Source organism: Festucalex cinctus, chromosome 5 (assembly GCF_051991245.1).
Source record: "Festucalex cinctus isolate MCC-2025b chromosome 5, RoL_Fcin_1.0, whole genome shotgun sequence".
In the NCBI taxonomy this organism is placed as follows: Eukaryota; Metazoa; Chordata; class Actinopteri; order Syngnathiformes; family Syngnathidae; genus Festucalex; species Festucalex cinctus.
Window position 1 is genome coordinate 4,657,501 of NC_135415.1, and position 18,126 is coordinate 4,675,626.

The 18,126-nt window shown below is 40.5% G+C and overlaps 1 protein-coding gene across 5 annotated transcripts in view; it reads left to right on the forward strand.

Annotated features, from left to right (window-relative positions):
- Window positions 1-18,126, forward strand: part of fkbp15b (FKBP prolyl isomerase family member 15b) — a 155,282-nt gene that overhangs the window by 8,985 nt on the left and 128,171 nt on the right. For 4 of the 5 annotated variants that reach the window (XM_077523047.1, XM_077523043.1, XM_077523045.1 and 1 more), the window contains 7 exons: window positions 6,628-6,726; window positions 8,833-8,982; window positions 9,075-9,143; window positions 12,038-12,181; window positions 14,015-14,157; window positions 14,220-14,268; window positions 14,386-14,493. In XM_077523047.1, coding sequence (XP_077379173.1) covers window positions 6,628-6,726; window positions 8,833-8,982; window positions 9,075-9,143; window positions 12,038-12,181; window positions 14,015-14,157; window positions 14,220-14,268; window positions 14,386-14,493 — 762 coding nt within the window. Of the gene's footprint in view, window positions 1-4,726; window positions 5,356-6,627; window positions 6,727-8,832; window positions 8,983-9,074; window positions 9,144-12,037; window positions 12,182-14,014; window positions 14,158-14,219; window positions 14,269-14,385; window positions 14,494-18,126 lie in introns of those variants that run through there. The other variant, XM_077523044.1, reaches the window with a different exon arrangement.

Here is an 18,126-nt window from a genome sequence, read left to right on the forward strand (position 1 = left end):
CCGTTAGTTCATACATTTACGAAAAACTATCGAAAACCTCATGGGCCGCGGGATGAATGATGAGGACGCTGTATAGACACCGATCTAGTATACGCTCATACCTATGGTAGAGGTTCCTCTTAGCCAATGGGATGCCAGAAACATGCACAAACACCGATCTAGTCTACGCTCATAGATACCTGTGGTAGAGGTTCCTCTTAGCCAATGGGATTCCAGAACAATGCACAAACACCGATCTAGTATTTACGCTCATAGGTACCTATGGTAGGAAATAGCCATAGCCGAAAGTATGTTGCGTTCGGTAATGTATTTTTACCTTTCGTATCTAGAAATTTCATTCGTAACAAGAGGCAATATTTTCCCGTTGAGGCGTTTCGTAACTCGAAAATTTCGTATGAAGAGACGTTCGAAAGTAGAGGTTCCACTGTATTGCTGTTATGTACAAAAGCACAATATTGTGCTTTCTTTAGTATGAGCTCTTTTTTTTTTTTTTTTTTTTTTTTTACAATATTGTGACCTTTTTTAAATATCGCCAACCTCCCCACAATATCGTGATAATTATCATATTGTGAGCTTCATATTGTGATAATATAGTATCTTGATATTTGGATATCGTTACATCTCTACTGGCAACCAGTTCAGGGTGTACCCCGCCTACTGCCCGAAGCCGGCTGGCATAGGCTCCAGCACCCCCGCGACACTTGTGAGGAATAAGCGGTTAAAAAAATGGATGGATGGATGGATGTTGAGTTGTAATTAATAAACAACGTTTGTAGTCTTTTCAAATTTTTATAACATGGACTGGTAACACCTGCTTGCCATCCGCCATTACCAACGCAGCGGCGGCCGTGGCTCGGGGCCTAGAGACGGTCGTCCAGTAACCGGAAGGTTGGCTGTTCGATCCCCACTATCCCTAAAAGTCATGTGTCGTTGCCTCCAGTGCCACTCACACTGGTGCCTGAAAGGTGTGAATGTTTGGCGGTGGTCGGAGGGGCCGCAGGCGCACACTGGCAGCCGCACTTCTGTCAGCCTGCTCCAGGGCAGCTGTGGCTACTTAAGTAGGTTATGTCACACCAGAGTGTGAATGTGTGAGTGAATGAATAATGTCTCCATTGTAAAGCATCTTTGAGTGTTCAGAAAAGCGCTATAGAAATCTGATGCATTATTATTATTCATCACTAATCCACTGTGCATGCCCTGACCGTTTCCCAGTTTGACAGTAGGGGTGGCTGTAATACTATTAATACAATACAGCATTTCAAATATGAACACAATGTTAACAATCTCTATGCTCTTTCTTAAGAACAAATAGAGGCATCAGATTTCTTACTGATACAAACCGATCCATTTAAAAAAAAAGTTCATGCAAGAACATCAACAGTACAAGAACCCATGAATTCAAACATATAAACTACCACCCCCTCCCTTTAAAAAAAAAAAGAAAAAAGAAAAAAAAAAAGAGGGCAACCACATTCAAATTGAACTCTATAGCCCTTCACTGAGTGGTTTCAAGAGGACCAGATGTGGTTAAACACTCAGCAAGTTGAGCCTTTGTCACTGACCACACCCTTGTCTTATTGTGAAGGAGTTCATTGATCCCGCTAATGTCCAATCGCAGCATATTCTCTGTGACTTGTTTTATTGATTTAAGGGCATCACACAAAGAGTGATTGTCAGTCACAGACAACGTTTACATGCAGTCAATATTCGGGTTAAGGACAGAATTCCGGTTTGCGAAACAATCGAGGTAACACGTTTATATGTGTGGCGGACAGAATCACTCTTGTTTACATGGTCATTTGTGCTCGATCGGAATAGAGTATCCCGTTTGAACTGCGATGTTTGCACGTAATTACGTAAATAATGTCATTTCCACTTTTAACATACCACGTTCAATTAAAGACATATTTATGTCACCATGCTAAATAAATTAGTTGGTTTCCTCCTCACTTCAGAAAAGGGGTGTTCTCAAAAAATCGATACGCCAATATATTGTTGCATTGCAATACACGTATCGATACGCAGATGTCAGAATCGATATTGCTCGTTAACTTTAAATCGGCAGTTCACGTTTGTCTTTGCGGCTTCCATTGTACCTAAAAAATAAAAACCAGCAGTGTCTTTGAAGTTAATTGCCTTCAATTAATGCAAAAATTAGCTCAACAGTGATTGGACACTGTGTCTTGCTAAGAAAAATGAAACCAGAGGAAGAATGTCAAGTTTATAAATAAATAAATGTTAACATGGCACGTGTCTCAGTGTACCAATTTTCCTATATTTTGTTTTAAAAAAAATAATACAATAAAATAAATGTGGGATATATATGTATCGCGATACGTATTGTATCATGGCCCCTGTATCGTGATACGTATCGTATCGTTAGGTTGGCGGCAATACCCAGCCCTACTTCAGAAGTGTGGTTCTTTGCTGCGAGCGTCATGTTTGTTTACACCGGCTTGAGTATCTCCGGTGGGCCAGGGTTACACGCCAGAAGCACGGACTTCTATACTTGTATAATAGGCACAAACTGTGGCGTTTTCGCCGTAGAGACACAAAATAATGTGAAAACGCCCAGGAGAAATCAATGTATTCAAGCGAGGCTCCTTTAGCAAGTGGGACGGAGCTGACGGGTGTGGGTGGGGGGTCATGGGCGGGGTGCTGTGTGGGCCGGCCGTGCCCTGTTCTGGTGTGTTGGGCTTGGGACGCGGGCCGTGGCGCGTCCGTGTCGGAGTGGGGGGCCGCTCCAGGTCCCTGGGTTTGCGCTCCGGCCGGTGGCCCCTGCGGGGCCTGGGTGGGGGGTTGTTCCCTGGTGTTGCCGTGGCCTGGGGGCCTTGCTTGCCCTGTTTGGCCGAGGTCGACGTCTCCCCTCTTTGTTGGAGGTTCTCATGCATGCCAGATCCACCACACACCAGCATCTACTGAAATTAAACAGAATTTTGCTTGCTGAATCGGTAGAGGCTGGGGTTTGTAGATCTCACTCTGTTTCATCTATCTTTCTTTCGTTTTTTAGTCTGTCCTCCGATCTCTTGAGGTCTCCCTAATTTGTTGGAATATCGATGTTTCTGGGGTTGGTGAAAGATTCTGGTTTTATAACACTGTGGGTAGTAGGTGGTTTCTTGTTCGTGCAGGATTTGTTTCATCTTTCTTTTCTTTGATCCTTCCTCTATTCTCCTGACAACATCACGACTCTGGCGGGACTCCGAAGTATCCGGTTCAAGTCAGGGCCATTTGGGAGCCCTAAGCAAATTAATGTCATGGGGCCCATGTGTACGCCATTTATTCACCGTGTACTGTGTAACCCATACATCCATATTTTATATATGTTAGTCAGATTTTGTTGCACTGCAGAAGGTAATTCAAACTTCTTATCCCAACTATCAGCACTTATAGTATATGGTGCCAAACCTCATTAGAAAATATGAAAAAAATAGCTTTTGATTAAGCATTGAAGCTCACAAAATAAGTTGTTTTAAAGCCACGCAAACTATAGTAAACAATTAGAGTTCTAAATGAACATCTTTTTTAATCATCGATGTGGCTGTTGACACTCTAAAGTTACCAGCAAAACATAATTTCTACCAGCCTTTATTTATATATTTATTTTTTTACAGTGTACAACATATTATCTCGGGCTGGGTATTGTTTGAATTTGAATACATTCATCTGCACCATTCATCATTCGATAGGGCCACTAGCCACACCAAGACACTGAAATATAATTGTTTTGCTTTTCTAAACAGTTGTCCCACACCTCCCCAAGTATATGGTGGATACAGTATATAAAAACATAAATTATAACTTCACATATCTACCTACAATTATGAATTGGTTCTGTGGTAAATGAAAGTTTGTTTCAGACGTTGTTTGAAATTCGACACAGTCCTTATGACATAAGTGGTACAAGTGTCTACAAAAAAAACAAAACAAGAACAAATTTTAAGCAAAGGTGTTTATCTGTTAAAGGTGTTAATTTGTGGAATAATTTGGGAATTGGCTTGAAAAGATGTGACTCACTTGTTGAGTTTAAAAAATTGTTTAAAAGCAAAGTTCAAAAAAAATTACTTGAATGAAAATTGTATATATGAGTATGAGTATGAGTATATGATTTATAAATGTATTATGGTTATACGTCTAGGAATTTCATGTACATATGTTGCTGGCAAATGCACGCATGTCCAAGTGCACTTGTATTCATAACCAGGTTTATATATTTTATTTTTAAAAATATTAACCGAGTATTGTATTAATAATGAGATAAGTCTAAATATATAATGTAAAAGGGGTAGGACTAGATAAGTTCTTAACTTCTTCCTACTCCCTTTTGAACATGTAAACAGTGATGATTTTATCCATCCATCCATCTTCTTCCGCTTATCCGAGGTCGGGTCGCTGGGGCAGCAGCTTTAGCAGGGAAGCCCAGACTTCCCTCTCCCCAGCCACTTCAACCAGCTCCTCCAGCGGGATCCCAAGGCGTTCCCAGGCCAGCCGAGAGACATAGTCTCTCCAGCGTGTCCTGGGTCCCCGGGGCCTCCCGCCGGTGGGACATGCCTGGAACACCACTCCAGAGAGGCATCCAGGAGGCATCCGAACCAGATGCCCGAGCCACCTCAGCTGGCTCCTCTCAACGCGGAGGACCAGCGGCTCGACTCTGAGCCCCTCATGACCGAGCTTCTCACCCTATCTCTAAGGGATCCCGGACACCCTGCGGAGGAAACTCACTTCGACCGCTTGTATCCGGGATGATTTTATGGTTTTTTTTCTTTTCTTTTTCTTTTTAATTCTTTGTTTCTCTGCTTTTTGTTTGTATGTTTATATGTTCAAGAAATCAAATCAATCAATCAATCAATCAATCAAAAGTTTGCACATTCCTGGTATAATTAAATAGAGATGCTAACCAGTTATTTTTGGATGACCTCAACTCAAGGTGTCTACAAATATATTTCTATTAAGGTTTCACTTTTTTACTCTTATTTCTTTAGCGATTTTGATGCGGGTTGTTTTGTCACAAGCATCAGACATGTTAACCTGGCAATAGGCAGATGGATATGCGTTTAACTCAAGTAAGTTCTCCGCAATATCCATCTGGTACCTCTCCACAGTAATTTGGTCGGGAAAGGCGCAACATTCTGTACAATAATCAAACATCAAACAAAACCGTCAAGGATGCGCTGCTGAAACATGGTCCACTCGTACTCTGTGTCCCCGCTTTCGTGGGTGAAATTTTGCCAGATGTGGAAAACTCCTTTTGACAGGACACTCTGTCAGACATTCCCAGCAGACCATTGTACCACGTTTTGGTCTACCAGGTCAGACGGGCATCTTCCACCGGCATTGGAGCCAACACATCAGCAGATGGTGGGCATTTGACTCTAACTCAATGACTTAGTGAAGTCAGAATGTTAGTTTTATTTTGAGGATACCCCCAGAACAGAAATTAATTAAGAAACACTACTTTTTGCTTAAAACAACATTTAATTAAAACGCTTAAGAAGGAAACATGCCCAAAACATTTGCTCCAAAACACAGAGGGGTAGATTCACTAAAGGTTTGCGTAGCCTTTGCGCGGCGCTAACCGGTAAAAATGGAGCAATCCGGGAGCGCCTACGTAATTCACTAAACACAAACAGATGGGGAAATCCGTCACTAAGTGCGCTGCCAACCAGATTGTGTCCCGGTGCACCGGCGGTATTTGGGCGCATGTAAATTAGGTAATTTGCATACAATTGGTGCAAAATATGCCCACTCCAGTGCAAATGAGACTCACTGATATACAGCGTCTAATGAGGTATATGCCACGGAAGAGGCGGGACTTCCGACTTACGTGATTTTGCACATGAGTTTTGTTCCGGTCGTTTGGTTTACGACACATGACGTAACCCGGGCTGATCGGCAATGGCGGTGGGCTTGGGGGGGAATTTGACAATCATTTTTACGTGCCAGATGCATACTGTAAGCCCACGTCAATCTCTGAAAATTTATTTTTTAAAAACGATCACACCAATAATTTATGAATGAATGACGTCGTCGTCGTCCTCTCTGTTCTGTACAGCTTAATGGCGCTAAATGAGGAAAACGCTTCGGCACCTCTTGGTCCAACCTCGCTTTCTGATAATGTCATCTTCCTTCAACTGTTACTGTACAATGTTCTTGGCGCAAATCCATTGCCATGTGTGGTAAATCAGGTGCAAATTTGCTCCAAGCTGTCAGTTTTGTAGACGTGTTTGCGCCAGTATATGATTTTAGCAATATCCTTAGTGAATAGGCGGGTCACTGGGCGCAGACTGCGGGTGCCGTTGTGGTGCAAAATTTCGCGTTATTAGTGGACGCAGCGCATTAGTGAATCTACCCCAGAGGGTATTGGTAACTCAACTTACCACAAAAAGTGTGTAAAATAGCCTCTGGACAATAGATGTATGTACCGCAATTGCCAACAACAAAAGTGGTGACAAACAAAAATAATTTTCAAATCTAAATCCAAAATATCTCTCAAATCTTGTAATTTGAATTGTACATCATAAATGCTTGAATCTCGACACTTTCACGCTGAAATAAACCACATCACATCATAAAACCTGAGGAATCTTGTGTACACTGAACATCATATTTCTTTTTTTTTTGTGTGTACAGGTACAGTCCAACAATTACTGCACATTTTATGATGACCAAAGGCAGAATTGGTCCCTAATGTTTGAATCAGAGAAATCATCATCTGACTTCTGTAAAGAGGTAAGTAGCAAAAAGTCACAAGCAGAAAAATAGACCAAGAATTATCATCAAAACTTATAATCAGAATTTTCTTGTATTTTCTATATAGATTATTTATATGTTTTGGCATTTCCCACTTGTAAATCCTACCCACTTTAGCGTAAATCAGGTCAATTAAGTATTGATTGATTGATTGATTGATTGATTGGAGGAGACTCGAGTAATATCTCAATTAAACTCAATATTGCCTTTCAGAGCACCACATCGGTTTTTAGATTATTTTATCAGGATAAAAGATGATAATCTCAGTATATCAGTTATTTAAGTGAAGGTTATTACATTTTAATTAGGGATGTTCAATACCACCTTTTTTTTCTACCGATACTCAAATCTTCAGTACTCACCAATCCTGATACTAAGTGCCGATACCTGTAGTACTTATGATATATAATATTTTTTTTAAAAAAAGACAGATATATTTTTTAAAGACCTATACATCCCAATTATAGCAAATTTTGTTAAAATTGCTTGAAATTAATAGTAATTATATATTTACTCAAAAGTCGTTTTGCATAGAGCACACAATAAAATGAATTTCAAAAATTTGATAAATAAAATGAAACAAATAATCCAGTGGACAGGGGAAAAAAAAGTTCCGATCAAAATATGCGATTGTACAGCTTTTTTTCCCCAAGGAATACAGTGAAGAATTCAATTCAATACAATAGTGTTTCAAGTAATTTAGCTCCATCTACCAATCTACCATGTTAAGAATTCCTCAAGCTGTTTAGTGGGTGATGTTTAATTATATCTTGTTTTGAAAGCCATGTATTTAATTTGGGCTGCTCTGTATTTCTGTTTCCTGTTTCACGTTCTCCGTTTGTCATTAATCTCATTGCAGTGCAGTAGCAAATGACGATATATGTACTATATAATATATAAAGATCTGTCTGCACTTCAGAGTTAATTAATCCATTAAGGCCTAAAGCATGATTTATGCTACTGCGTTTGCTCTTGCGTTAATGACCGGTGTAGATCACATGATCTATGCGAGCAATGAATTTTGTGGCCAGGTGCACACGTAACCAATCCTTGAACGCCGTAGATGCCCGGACGTAGCTCGCTCGTGATTGGTCCATTTGATGGGGTACTCTGCTTTTTTTTTTTTTTCTCTCTAACCGCCCCCCACCTAGATAGTTTCCATGCAACTGTGTTTGGCGGCGCAAATCCACTTCCTGCCTGGAGACCACGACTGTACATGTGGATATGTGTGTGGGACGAGAGGCGGAAAAAAAACAAAAAACAAACTGTTTGCTAAGCATGTGGTTGTTGTGTTTTGACGATTTTACGGCCAACACCGGTGCAAATTGACATTACATAATTGCCACGGTGATGAGCCTACTCTCCCCGCGGCTTTGTTTCGTGTTCCTGAATTTAATTGACCTTCCTGAATTCGTCATAAAATGCAGAGGAATCTCCACTCTGTGGCGTCCCAGCTGTAGCGATACCCCAACTTTGGAGTGAAACTATTGTGCAGACACTGATATGTATTGTGATGTGTATTGCGCACAAGTTTGAAGGCAAACACACGAGCGGAGCTCCGCCGTAACGTCTCCGCGTGAGCCTGACGCAAAAGTATAAGGAAGCTTTAAAGTGGCTGCCAAAACACGCCTATAAAACCGATAAACGTCACCACCGAAAACCAAGTTTTCCTGGAAATTCAACAATATTGTCAAATTCAATGGCTACTAAATAGTTATCTCAGCTTCTGAAGCAGATAGGAACATAATTCCAAAAACAGTTCAGGTTACACCTATGGTGTTCACACAAAACTAAGTTTATTATTATAAACCTTCAGTTTTATAATAATATTATTATTATTATTATTATTATTATTAAATAAATAAATAAATATCAACAACTGTGGCGCATCTGCGGGTATATTTACCTTCAACATTGGCAAAAGTTAGTGTATAGCCCAGTATTAAGCAGAAAATGTTCAAGCTCTATTAAAATCCATTTAGGTTGAACCAACATTACAAAAGTTTTTTTTTATTTTTATTTTTAAAAGAAGTATATACTGTGTGTTAAATGTTTTGCTCATCGTATGTAATTTCTTCCCATTAGGTGTGTTTGGCAAAGGCAAACAGCTGCAACGTTTTAGATGCAGTGCTGACTCAGGATCTAAGTCTTGGGGAAGGCCAAACAGTACAATACGGGGACTCTTTGGAGGTGGCCTACAGAGGCTGGATCTTGCAGAACCACACTATTGGACAGGTTATATATTAAAGCCTAACAGACATTTCTGTTTAGTACTGGTGGGGTTTGCTGAACAAATATAAACAATTAAGTTTAACATTTCATTTCAGATGTTTGACTCCAACCAAAATAAAGACAAGTTGTTACGGCTGAAAATTGGAGCTGGAAAAGTAATTCAAGTAAGATGATAACCTGTTTTCTTTCAGTGTTGCAACGACAATTGACTGGGCACAAAGTGAATTTTAGAGGTGCCGATCAGCAAGTTATAGCAATTATAGCAATATATCTATTAAAATAACTTTATCTACGGTTATTTACCGGTAGTTGTTTATTTATTTAAATTTAGTTTATACAGTCAGAATTTTTGGGGTCAGTCAGCGAGCTTAAAAAGAACAATACAATCTCCAATTGAATAAGAAGATGGAGAACTATATTTATTTAAACAACTTGTATATTACTGTACAGTCATACCTAGGGGTGTGAATTGCCTCGTACCTGACGATTCGATTCGTATCACGATTCACAGGTCACGATTCGTTCGATACCGATTAATCCCGATACGAATTTCTAAGTCGATTGTTGCGATTTTTTTCATTCAAATTTAGAAAATACTAATCAGTAAGCTTGTAGAGTGTAAGATTTATATGAAAATGTATTATTTATTTATCTGAAATTTCAGTCTTATAGAGGTTGTAATCTGTTTCATGTTTAAACAGCATTAAAATAAAATATTAAGGCTTAATGTTCCGTTCATATAACATTCTTCCATGCTTAAGGTGTGAATCCTAAAAAAAAAAAAAAAAAAAAAAAAAAATCGATTTTGCCTATTATTGAATCGATTCGAGAATCGCGCGATGTAGTATCGCGATATATCGCCGAATCGATTTTTTTTTTAACACCCCTAGTCATACCCTTGCCATAGCACAGCACATACCAATGTATAACCGATGCCCACTGAAATGCAATAAAAAAAAAGTCGGTTGGCTCCAGCAGAGATTCCCCCCCATCTACACAAACTGTATTGCCTTTCTTAGTAAGCGTGTCGCAAGAATAGCTCGATGTTCGATATGACTGTAGTTTATCACGTACGAGGTGCCTTGAATTGGTTTCCAGGCTTTCTTTTGTAGAAGCATTTATAATTCTCGTAGATTCGTGAAATTGTAACTGTATATCTGATGAGATGACTGACCCAGTCTTATCTTTCTAGGTTGAAAGGGAACACACGCTACTAAACTCTACTCGTCATAGCTGACGTTTTTCAAAAATGCAGTCCGGTTGAGAGGACACTTTGGAAGAACAATACACAATAAAATTTTGTGTTAAACTTGGAAAAAATGCCACAGAAATGTATGGAATGCTTCAGACTTTTGGGAACTGTGCACACAATTCATGAGGAACGATTTCCACCAACTCTGGTGTTCTGACTTCCCTACTCCTTCAACATCACAGATCATCCCTCACAGATTCGATGATCAACCCATGCAAGAGGGTCCATAAGCATTCTGAAGGATTGCATTTAAAAAAAAGTCAGCTGTAACAAGTCACATCAAGTTTATTTATATAGCCCTTAACTCTTTAACCGCCAGAAACGTTTAATAACGATTAGTAAAATCACAACGTGTGCCGCTATAAACGTTAAACGACTCAACTACATTTATTTATTTATTTTTTATATCAATGGGCAGCGCAACGTCTAAGTGCGCTGCCTGGTCAATGGGTTGTGGAATCAAAAACAGCCGCTAACTATGGCCAGCAGATGGCAGCATTGTATTCAATGGGCTGCCGATGTATGAAATTATAATGAAACATGATGAAATAAAACGTTTTCAAGAATGTTGTGAATGATCAAAGCCCTTGTCACATCAACCCTAATTCACAGAGCGTCATTAAACAAAAAAAATATTAGTGTCAAAGTCACTGTTGTGGGGAAAATGTATCTTTTGAGTTAAAATGCTCGACATCGCCTGGCAATGTGGGGAGGGTGTTTTGTTGATAATGTGTGGCAGTAAAAGCGTTAATCACACAAGAGTCTCAAAGGGCTTCATATGCCCACAGTTGAGAAACTTGGCCTGTCATCTCATCAAATGTACAGTTATACTAGGGCTGCTCAATTCTGAAGAAAATATCAATCATGCTTATTTTGGTAATAATTGAAATCACTATTAGGACAATTATTTATTTTTTGGTACAAAACAAGAAAATGTTTAAATGTAAAAAAGCCAAAATTCTTTGAAACACTAATTTTTGGACAAATCAAAATTTATTAAATTAGTTATTTTATAAATTTAAAAAAAGGTGCAAATGTATAAATCTAAACAACTCAAAATTAGTATTAATAATCTTTTCTTTTTTTTTTTTCTTTTTTTGACGATTATGCTGATATTGGAATTGTGGAGTGTAATCATTGAAATTGTAATTTAATTTCGATTAAATGCACAGCGGCGGCACGGTGGTTAACAGGTTAGCACGTCCGCCTCCCAGTTCTAAGGACTCGGGATCGAGTCCAGGCTTCGGTCATCCTGGGTGGAGTTTGCATGTTTTCCCCGTGCTCGCGTGAATCTTCTCCGGGTACTCCGGTCTCCTCCCACATTCCAAAGACATGCATGGCAGGTTAATTGGGCGCTCCGAATTGTCCCTAAGGGTGCTTGTGAATGTGGATGGTTGTCCGTCTCTGTGTGCCCTGCGATTGGCTGGCAACCAGTCCAGGGTGTACCCCGCCTACTGTCCAAAGCCTGATGAGATAGGCTCCAGCACCCCTGCGACCCTTGTGAGGAATAAGCGGTCAAGAAAATGGATGGATGGATAAATGCACAGCCCTATAACATGATATGATACTACAACTTCAAGAGTCTACAATAATTATAAATGCCTCAACAAAAAAGTTTCTGGACTTTTTTATTACCAGTAAAAAAAATAAAATAAAAACTACTCAACCGCTATATTTGTTGATCTTGCATGGTCAAGGGTATGGAAAAGCCTGGAACGTCGCCGGGCTATTGAAACGCTGGTGGAAAGCCTGACTGTTGTCTTGTTTGAAACACTTAATGTGCTTGTATTCTTGTTTGGTGAGTAGGGATGGGAGAAGGGGGTGCTCGGGATGAAGAAGGCTGGCTGTCGTCTTATTGTTGTCCCACCGAACCTTGCTTATGGATCACAAGGAGTCCCTGACTGTGTCCCAGCTAACAGCACTGTCATTTTTGAAGCAGCACTAAAACGGGTGAGCACCTGTACATTTTGCTTCTAATCAATCTCAATTTGCCAATAGAATATTCTGCCACTTATAACCCCTTAACGATCTCGGGGGGGGGAAAATGCAGTCGCCATCTGGGTACTTGCCCGGACATGTTATAAATCATTTGAAAGCTGAGCTTCTGGAGATTTGAACGGTGCCCAACTTGTTAAGATACAATCATATCTGCAGACTCAGTGAGCATTTAAGCCAGACAATTGTAGATCCAAAAAAAGAAAGAAAGAAAGAAAACAGGTGCAACTCACCCTTTCTGGTCTCCATTTCCAACATCTGCAACTCTGTCCAAACTGGTCCTCAAACATCTAAATGGGTCCCATCAAATTAATCCAGGAAAATGTTTCTTCCACACTGGCCCTTTAATCCATAAGCTATATACGTTATTGGCTGCTACTAGATGCGTCCAAGTTCCAAAATGTGCACAACATCGAACCAGGTTGACTTGCAGCTCCACATTGCCTGCATGTATGCTTCTAAATGACACCTTGTTTGGTCCAATAGAATGATGTTTTATCGGTCACAAGATCCACGCAACCCAATGGCTGTCTTTGTGCGTCAAAAGGTCCTCCTTCCAAACCTCCGTCGTCACTTGAGCCAGTAACAGCGAAGCCTCTCGGCGTTGGTCGTTTTGAAAAGCCAATCAGATCCTCAAAACTAACTCATTTTTTGAAGTCAAACACCCTAGGTGTAAACCCTCCAATGTTATAAAGTCACGTTTTTGGTTGCTGCAACCTTCCACATGGGCACATGATTCACCCATTCTTGTGCTCGTTTGAGCTAGCATTCATAGCTAGCACTTTGCAACTAATCTAGAAGGGGAAAAAATGCAGGGGGAATCACGTCGTGTGGAGTGATTGGCACCTTATGTGGTCTAATCCCCTCGTTTTACTTTGTCATGGCCAATGACATTGTGCGTAAATGGTCCTCCCTAGTATGACGCTTCGTACTAGGGAGTCAGTCACAGTCACAGCGGTTTCATGGTGATTGACATATTGAACAGCCAATGAGATTCTGAATACGTCGAGGTCTTTCTTGCGTTTTTTTTTTTTTTTTTTTTTGAAAGCCAGCTGTGCTGGCTTCATAACACAGAAGATCAAAGCGTGTCATCCCGCGTCATAAAGGGGCATATCTCGTTACGTCTGCTTCGATTTCATGTCAAAATGATGTCTAAATGTGGATGTAGTCTCTCAACTATGGCTAGAATCGAACAGTGACAAATTAAAATGAATTTTTATCAGACTTGACCTGGGCTTTCAAGGGCCACCCAAATGGCACGCTTTTGTTTGGATAGACCACTGTTTTGGAAAATCCTATGTCAAAATTTTCTGTCGTATTATTGTTAAATTTGAACTGGAATTAGGGAACTGCAGTGTTTTCAAGTCGTAATCACCATTCTGCATTCATTTTCAAGGCAGATTTTGTAAAAAATAGACGAACATAAAATTTGACTTTTTTTTAAATTCATACTTCCATTACACACACAGTGCCAGTAGAACAGTTAGAACTTATACAGATTCTGACTGTTTGGGAGAAAAATTCAAATAATTATCTTCAAAAAGAGACCAAAACTATGCTGATACTCCAAATGGTACAAGAACAACTTCCAATTTACTTTTGATGTACCATTTTCGGTAAAAATGGCAGGAATACTGTAAGTCCAATCGATTAACCTTTAAGCAGTATTTTTGGTAACAGATATTACATTTATTGTATTAATAATTTTGATTAAACCAGTAGTAATGATCTGGAGATAATTTATGTAGTAAACAAGACATTCTTTTCAGTTGTAGTCATGTGTTATAGGTGAAAATCTCCAAGGACTGTGGCTCTGATCAGGCCAGTGCCAGTTCCAGAGATTCTGGTACTCTTTCCCCTGCCCCGAGTGTTGAGAATTTGACCTCAGAGCCACCAGTACAAACAACTGAAATGGATCAAGGCAAAGCAGGGTAAGGCTTATCGTATATTATCTAGCAAACCTTTTTACATTAGGCTTTTTTCCCCCCCATAGGGACACACCTCTGCGCACAAAGTCAAATTCCCTCAGTGAACAGATCACAGTAAGTAATACCTGATGATTGCTTTCTCAAGTAATGAGATACTAATTGTGACAACACATTATGTCAGTTTCTGCAGTAATATCAATAAAATAATGTGCAATCTTTGTCCAAATTCAGACTACAGACGCCACTAAGGCCAAGTTGATCTCTCGTATGGCAAAGATGGGTCAGCCCATGTTACCCTTTCTAACATGCCAGACTGAATCTTGTGACTTTGATTTGGAGGTGAGTGCCAAGCCAGGGTCCGACATTTACAGAGGCCCACGGCCACCACGCGCCACACGAAGTTCACCGATGCTGGCCCAACCACGACACCATTTACAAATTTTATATTGTCCATATTGTGTTGGGCTGAAACCTCCTATGTCACAATTTGGTAAATTTCACATTTATTCTATTCACAAACATACGCACACGTGTGGGTGTTGAATTTAGCAAATTATTGACTCATCTAAGGTTTTGAAAATTGTTTCCTCTCTTTGATGATGCAATGTTAATGGTTGAACAATCATGCAGTTTTTGGTGTCAATTGAAAAGTGATTATTATGGAGGTGACGCCAGCGATATATAAATGAGATGGCATCAGCACGTTCTTGCTTTGTTAATACGTAATATTCAGTAGTTTGAGTTTGTCCACTTAACTCTTTGACTGCCAGCCATTTTCGGAAAAGGTAACCCCTCTACTGCCAGCTGATTTACAGAATTTTACCGATCTTTCAAGCTCCACAGAAAATGTTGTGTGAGGACTATGGAAACGCGGATACTACCAAATGAAAGATTGAAGTCTCATCTTTCATCTAAAAAAAAAGTTTGTTTCTACCTTATTCGGATCTTTAGTAATCAACAATAGAAAACACCTTCGTTTCACCCAAATCCTCTATTTTCTTCCAAAATACGGAGAAATCAAGCTTTTTGTGAAACGATGTTATTTCATGCACTCTAGTGAATTTGGCACTTTTTTTTTTTTGCATGAGGGATTCTACAAACACCTAAACTTCTATAAAACACTACCCCAACAATAAAAAATGTTTTTTGATTGCAAAATAACAGTTTATTTACATGCAACAGTAGCAATCCGAACAAACAATTTGGAAAACTCTTTGCAAACTATTTACACGTGCGCAACAGTTTTTGTCAGTCTGCTTCTGCATGGACTGATTTGCGTAGAGGTTGGTATGATGAACGATGTGCTGGAGAAGTTCATCCGGGATGAAAAGCTCCAGGATGTCAGCTGGCAGGTGGAAATTCAGCTCTCCTCCATCACACCTACAGCACACCTCATCACTGTCTTACAGTCCGCATACATGTCCTGCACCACTTGAACATACTTCTCTGCCACTCCAGACTTTTTCATACAAAACTACAGTTCCTCTCTGGGCACCCTGTCATAAGCTTTCTCCAGGTCTACAAAGACACAATGCAGCTCCTTCTGACCATCTCTGTATTTCTCAATCAACATCCTCAAAGCAAATACTGCATCTGTTGTACTTTTTTTTTTTTTGGCATGAAACCATACTGCTGCTCACAAATGTTCACCTCTGCCCTCAGTCTAGCTTCCACTACTCTTTCCCATCGTTTCATTGTGTGGCTTATCAGCTTTATTCCTCTGTAGTTGCCACAATTCTGCACGTCTCCCTTGTTCTTAAAAATGGGCACCGCCGCACCAGCGTACTTCTCCTCCATTCCTCAGGCATTTTCTCACTATCTAAGATCCTGTTGAACAACCCAGTCAGAAATTCTACTGCTACCTCTCCGAGACACTTCCATACCTCCACAGGTATATCATCAGGACCAAGTGCCTTTCCACTCTTCATCCTCTCCAATGCCCTTCTCACTTCATCCTTACTAATCTTTGCTACTTCCTGATCCACAACAGTCACCCCTTTTACTCTTCGTTCTCTCTCATTTTCCTCATTCATCAACTCTTCAAAGTACTCTTTCCATCTTCCCATCACACCACTGGCATCTGTCAACACTTTTCCATCCCTATCCTTGATTACCCTAACCTCCTGCACATCCTTCCCATCTCTATCTCTTTGCCTTGCCAACCTGTATAGATCAGTCTCTCCCTCCTTACTGTCCAACCTAGCATACAAGCCATCGTCGGCCCCTTGTTTGGCCTTTTCCACTTCTACTTTCACCTTACGCCGTATTTCCCTGTATTCCTGTCTACTTTCTTCAGTCCTCTCAGTGTCCCACTTCTTCTTAGCTAATCTCTTTCTCTGTATCCACCTCTGCACCTCCTCATTCCTCCACCAAGTCTCCTTATCTCCTTTCCTTCCAGATGACACACCAAGGACTGTCCTACCTGTCTGCCTGATCACATTTGCTGTAGCTGTCCAGTCATCTGGGAGCACATCCTGACCATGCAGAGCCTTTCTTAACTCCTTCCTGAAAGTCATACAACACTCTTCCTTTTTCAGCTTCCACCATTTCGTCCTCGGCTCTGCCTTTGCCCTCTTTGTCTTCCTCACCACCAGAGTCATCCTACACACAACCATCCTATGCTGTCTGGCTACACTCTCACCTACCACTACTTTGCAGTCGCTGTTCTCCTTCAAATTACACCGTCTACACAAGATGTAGTCTACCTGTGTACTTCTACCCCCACTCTTGTAGGTCACCCTATGTTCCTGCCTCTTCTGGAAGAAAGTATTCACAACAGCCATTTCCATCCTTTTTGCAAAATCAACCACCAGCTGTCCTTCTGCGTTCCTCTCCTGGATACCAAACCTGCCCATTACCTCCTCATCTCCTCTGTTTCCTGCACCAACATGTCCATTGAAGTCTACACCAATGACAACTCTCTCACTTCTAGGGATGCTCTGCATCATTTCATCAAGTTCCAACCAAAAGTTCTCCTTCTCCTCCAGCTCACATCCTTCCTGTGGCGCATACCCACTAACATTGATCATCACACCTTCGATTCCTAACTTCAGGCTCATCACCCTATCTGACACTCTTTTTACCTCCAGGATGTTCTTAACAAACTCCTCCTTCACGATAACTTGTACTCCATTTCTCTTCCTTTTTAAACCATGATAGAACAATTTAAAACCAGCTCCTAAACTTCTAGCTTTGCTCTCTTTCCACCTGGTCTCCTGAATACACAGTATGTCCAACTTCCTCCTCATCATGTCAACCAGCTCTCTACCTTTTCTTGTCATACTTCCAACATTCAAAGTCCCTACTCTAAGTCCTAGACTCGTGGTGTTCCTACTTCTTTCTTCCTACGAACACACCTTCCTCCTCTCCTTCCTTGACCAACAGTAGTCCAATTTCCACCAGCACCCTGTAGGTCAACAGCACCGATGGCGGTCGTTGTTAACCCGGGCACTACCGATCCGGTATGGAAGTCATATATTATATATTATATATTATATATTCGCATGTTTGGTTTGGCCAAAGTTTTACGTCGGATGCCCTTCCTGACTCAACCCTCTATGTTTATCCGGGCTTGGGATCGGCACAGTGGCTTGCGCCCCCTCGCAGATACATTATCCACTTAAATTGTGCATATGGGCTCTTTTTACCTCCACTGTGTACATTCGATCGCTCCCATTAACTGATGCATTGCCTGCTCTGTACTTGCATACATTTTGGCCACTGATAAAAAAAAAACGCTTCACTATTTGATCCGTAGTTAGGCCTACATATATAATTACGGCTTTTAAATATTGTTTCAAATTGGGGCCAATGCCGGTTTTGATTGGGCCTCTTAGACTTAACTATCGGACCCCCATTCAAAGAGACTGTCAGAGCCGTTAAGAGATTCATTTGAGCACGGTTTTGCAACTAAGAGCCAGAGAAGCTAAAAGTCCAGAAACACTTTGTATTTTACATTAGGTGACAATGGGC